The 4,427-nt window shown below is 51.9% G+C and overlaps 1 protein-coding gene across 1 annotated transcript in view; it reads left to right on the top strand.

Moving 5' to 3' along the window:
* The window catches only part of LOC104161351 (secretory carrier-associated membrane protein 2-like), a 7,342-nt gene extending 4,273 nt beyond the window's left edge, over window positions 1-3,069 (top strand). Inside the window, 3 exon segments of the mRNA XM_009699754.1 lie at window positions 1,543-1,660; window positions 2,723-2,864; window positions 2,948-3,069. Of these exon segments, the coding sequence (XP_009698056.1) occupies window positions 1,543-1,660; window positions 2,723-2,864; window positions 2,948-3,069 (382 nt within the window).
* Window positions 3,070-4,427: the final 1,358 nt, after the last annotated feature.

The following is a 4,427-nucleotide window of genomic DNA, read 5'->3' on the forward strand; positions in this document are numbered from 1 at the left end:
TCCAAGATCCAGCAAAGACATGTACCTTTGCTGCTGCTGCAGGCCAGCGCTGAAAGGAGTATGTGAAATCTTCCACGCCGCCTCTGCTGCCTTCCGCCTCACTTCGTACATATAATACTTATCCCTTCTTGATGCTGAGCCTCTAGTGTTGACCGTATCTGCCTTGTGTTAAAATGGAGCCTTCCCCGACAGAGGCTGTAGCGTGGGGCTGAGGGATCTCTGACCTCGAGTCTGGGTGCGGCTTAACTTGATACTGCTGCTAGCATCCCGATTCTGTCCCCAAACTCTTCCTGAATTTCTCTCGAGTGTGTTGTCGGTGAGCTGTGCTTCCAAAAAATAAACGGAGAGGGTTTAACTGCCACCCTTTCTTGATGGCATTGTACAGAAGGGTGAGTCTGGGCTTCTGGAGTGGGTCCAACAGGCCTCTTGCCCCCTGCGGTGAAAGCACAGGCTCTCTTTTCGCCTTGCTGCGTTGGCCGCAGATCAGATTCCAGAGTTACTGTGAACAGTGAAAAGGTTAACAGCCAGCGGTTTTTCTGCTGAGGGGGAGCCTCCAGGTGAGGAGTGCAGTGAAACTACTGTCTATTTTTGCCCTCTGCCTGCAGAATGGCTCATGGGCAAAGCTGTCCTTGTGCTCCCTCCCCTGCTAGCTGGTGCTGCCTTAGTCACGGGGGACTGGGAGGGGGCACTCCGTTTTTAGTCTGACTTTGGAGAGCGTGCGTTGAGCTTTCTGCAACGTTTCCTTGAGCCAAACAGTGCATTTATTTTTGGCTGTAGTGCATGGTGTGCCTTTCTGCTTCCTTGTAACGAGCAAGAAGTTGTGCGGCCCATCAAACGGGACAGTTTGGCCCACTTGATTCCCTCTCTCCTGATGGCATGTGGCTTGCTTGGTTTAGCAGTTGGAAAGATTCCTTTTCCAGCACCCAGGAGGGTGTTTTGAGTGAGGCATCTTGGTATTTTCAGCTTGGCCTACAGCCAAGCACTGATAACTCCCAGCATCCTCCCTGCCCGTTCCCTTCAAAGTTTCCTCCTTTCTGTAGCTCTAAATTAATCCCTTTCTTCGTCTTCTTCCACCTCCCAACACTTAGATCCCTGGCCATGGAGAGCTGTTATGGTGACATATAGGTCTAGGCTCCAGGTTTGCCAGCTCATCTCTTCCAATTTAGAGGTACCACCCTGTCTTTACATGACCTGGCTGAATTTTGAGAATGTGGTTGTGGAAGTGACTTGCCTTATGGCAGTGCCAAGGGTATTAATTTTGCTGCTTGAGGGGGGAGGGCCCAGGGCCAGGGTTGTAATGCGAGTGAGGTGTGTAGAGGTGGATTGCTTCTAAACATGATAATGGAAACTCTGGTCCCAAAACGAGTGCCTGGCTGAGCTCTGGGTCCCTGTTTCCATAGCTGTTACGTTTGGGTTTGCACTTCCCTGTAACCTTCCCCCAAAGGCTCCTGTGCAACCATCAGTGCCTCTTCTCCCTCTGCTCCATCTCATCCTGTGAATTGAATGCTCGCTGTGCTCACCCTGCTCTCCTCTCCCTTGCAGCGGATGGATTGCGGCGCTGTCTGAGCTGCACGGGAACCTGGCTGTGGCTATTATCATGATGGTGGTGGCAGGATTCTTCACGCTGTGTGCGGTTCTCTCGCTCTTCCTCCTGAAGCAGGTGAGTGGCTCGGAGGCAAGGCGAGGTCTTGGCCAAATGGCAGATCCACAGGTCAGGCTGCTCCTGGGATATCCTGGGGTTGCTACCTGCTCTCATCTCTGTGGGGATTACCTTGATTTTGAAAATGTAGTCAGGGCGCTGTCGGGTCAAGAGCTTTTAATGAAAGGATTTTTGCTTGTGCTTCCTGCATCGATGCCAAGTTGCTTGAATGCTAAAGGGATTTGCAGGTGGGAAAGTAGCCTTTGGGGAGGGAACAAGAGACACAAATGCTTCAGTAAGGCACGCCATTAACCATGCACCTTAGAATAAAGGAGGGGTTTAGTAAGACTTGCTGCATTGGCTGCCGTCCAGAGAAGATGGCCAGCGAGGTCCCAAATGTCACCCTCATCAAACATGGACATCAAATTTCTTGCACTTCCCTCTAGCTTGAGTCTGTCCAGAGCTGGCTGAGCCGAGAAGGGCGTTGCTTTGTTCGGGTATTGAGGGCTTTACCAGCACTGCTACCACAATGTTGTGGGACTTGTCAAAGCCTGGTGGGATCCAAATCTCCCCACCGGCTCCCAAACACAAGTCCCCCTTCCTCCTTCTGACTGACCACATGAGGGTTGCATTTCTGCAATTAAGAGCAGAAATGTGGCTTTGGGGAAGGGAAGGACAGGCTGAACTGGTCCTGTTTCTGTTGCTTCCTCCTCCTTTTCTCCTAAGTTGTACCTGATGCTTTGTAGATGCAGGCACCTTCAGGTCCCGCCCTGCAAGTGTCTGTAAATGCAGGGGTTAAGTGTCGATAACATCACAGTGCAGGGAGAGGAGTTTTTGGTCTGATCCCTGCCATTTTGCCGAGAGCTCTGCATTTTACAACAAATGAGAGTCTCCTGAAATCTGCAGCATCACATGTTGGGTGAGATGGAGCCAATGGCTCCAGCCCATCCTTTCCAGCTGCCAAGACAGCTGGTTAGTGACTGGGACAAGGAAAAGCAAGCTGGCAGGCAAGGTGTGTGCAGCAAGCCTACAACTGCATGCTGATTTTTTTATTTTATTCCCCCCCCCCCTTCTGTTTCCCAGGTGCATTCCCTGTATCGGCGCACAGGAGCCAGTTTCCAGAGGGCCCAGGAAGAGTTTTCCCAAGGCATCCTCACCAACAGGGGCTTCCAGAACGCAGCTGCTGGGGTGGCCTCCTCAGCCGCACAGAATGCTTTCCGGGGAAGCCTACAACTGCATGCTGATTTTTTTATTTTATTCCCCCCCCCCCTTCTGTTTCCCAGGTGCATTCCCTGTATCGGCGCACAGGAGCCAGTTTCCAGAGGGCCCAGGAAGAGTTTTCCCAAGGCATCCTCACCAACAGGGGCTTCCAGAACGCAGCTGCTGGGGTGGCCTCCTCAGCCGCACAGAATGCTTTCCGGGGAAACTAGCCCTTCCAGGGGCTGCCTCCCCCTTGCTTCCTCTGCCATCATCACCCCAACCTTTTTTTTATTTTATTTTTTTTTCCTCTAAAGATGCACTTTCTGGGGGTACCATGTTAGCTCTGTGATGCCGACTCCAGATGAGAAGAGGTCTGTTTTTTTGGTTTTTTTTGTTTTTTTTTTTAGCTTCAGCTGGCCTACGTTTATGACGATTAGTTTTCCCTGTCTTGTTTTAGGGGGTGGGGAGATAGGGGAGACATTCTCTGAAGCAAATATATTTCTCTATCCAGGACATACCGAGTGTTTGTCTCTCTTCTTCCCCTTGCCCAGTCTGTAGCGGGAAGGTGAGGGGAAGCAGGTTTTTGATTTTACTCACTTCTCTTGGCCTTTGCTATGAAGAATTTGATTATCTGCTGGTTGGGGGTGTGGGGTGGGGTGGGGCGTGTAACTTGCATGTAGTTTGTCATTAATTTTAAGAGCAAGAACTGTACTTTTGGTTTATTACACTTACATGATGCTGTATTTTGACCTCTTAACTGCTCAGCTTCCTTGACAGTGGGGGTAACATGGCATGAAGGAAAACCTGGGAGCCAAGGGTGTTTTAGAGAGGAGGGGAAACGTCTTTCTCCTTGTCCCCCTGTGGCAGATCCCTCCCCTCCACTTCCACGAGGATCCTGCAGATGATGGCCCTCGGCCTCCTATGCCCTTTCGTGAGCACCCACGGCCCTGGGTACAGGGGGAGAAGGGATCAGTGGGGGCTGAGTTGTCACCACGGCCTTAAACCAGGGGAAGGAGAGGAAAAGGGGTTTCTGTTTGACTCGCCAACTTTGCGGTTTGGGAGCAGCGGCACTGAAGACGCCGACTCAAACACCATGCGGTGCTGGCGATGCCCTTCTCCAACTCACCTTGAGAGCCTGCCGACCAGGAGCATGGATGGGTTTTTCTCCAGGAACAACTCCTCCCTGCCTTCCTCCTCCCATCTATTATTTTTTCAGCTGGGAAAGAACTGGTTTGATGTGTGTTTGGCTTTGAAAGCTGTGCCCGGAGATGGGGTGTCCCTTTGGATGTGGGTGAGGTGCCGGTGGTGGCAAGGTGGGATGGGGGGCGGTTGCCTCCCCCCTTACTCTCCAGTATCGATGCTGGAGGGGGTTTTACTTGCAGACTTGGCTTTGTGCTGCCCCTTTCTGTCCCCTCCTGCCCAGGATGGGGGTTGCATTTTGTGCCCCCATCCTTCGCTGGCAGAAGGGGTGCTGGGGGGGGGTTGCCCGGTGCCCTCCCAGCATCCTCATCCAGCAATTGGCATTTTTACACCCCCTTCCTCCTGTATTATTTTTTTTCCCCGCGTCTGATCTTTTCATGTTTAAAAA

The sequence above is a fragment of the Cariama cristata genome, unplaced genomic scaffold (assembly GCF_000690535.1).
Source record: "Cariama cristata isolate BGI_N322 unplaced genomic scaffold, ASM69053v1 scaffold36954, whole genome shotgun sequence".
Classification (NCBI taxonomy): domain Eukaryota; kingdom Metazoa; phylum Chordata; class Aves; order Cariamiformes; family Cariamidae; genus Cariama; species Cariama cristata.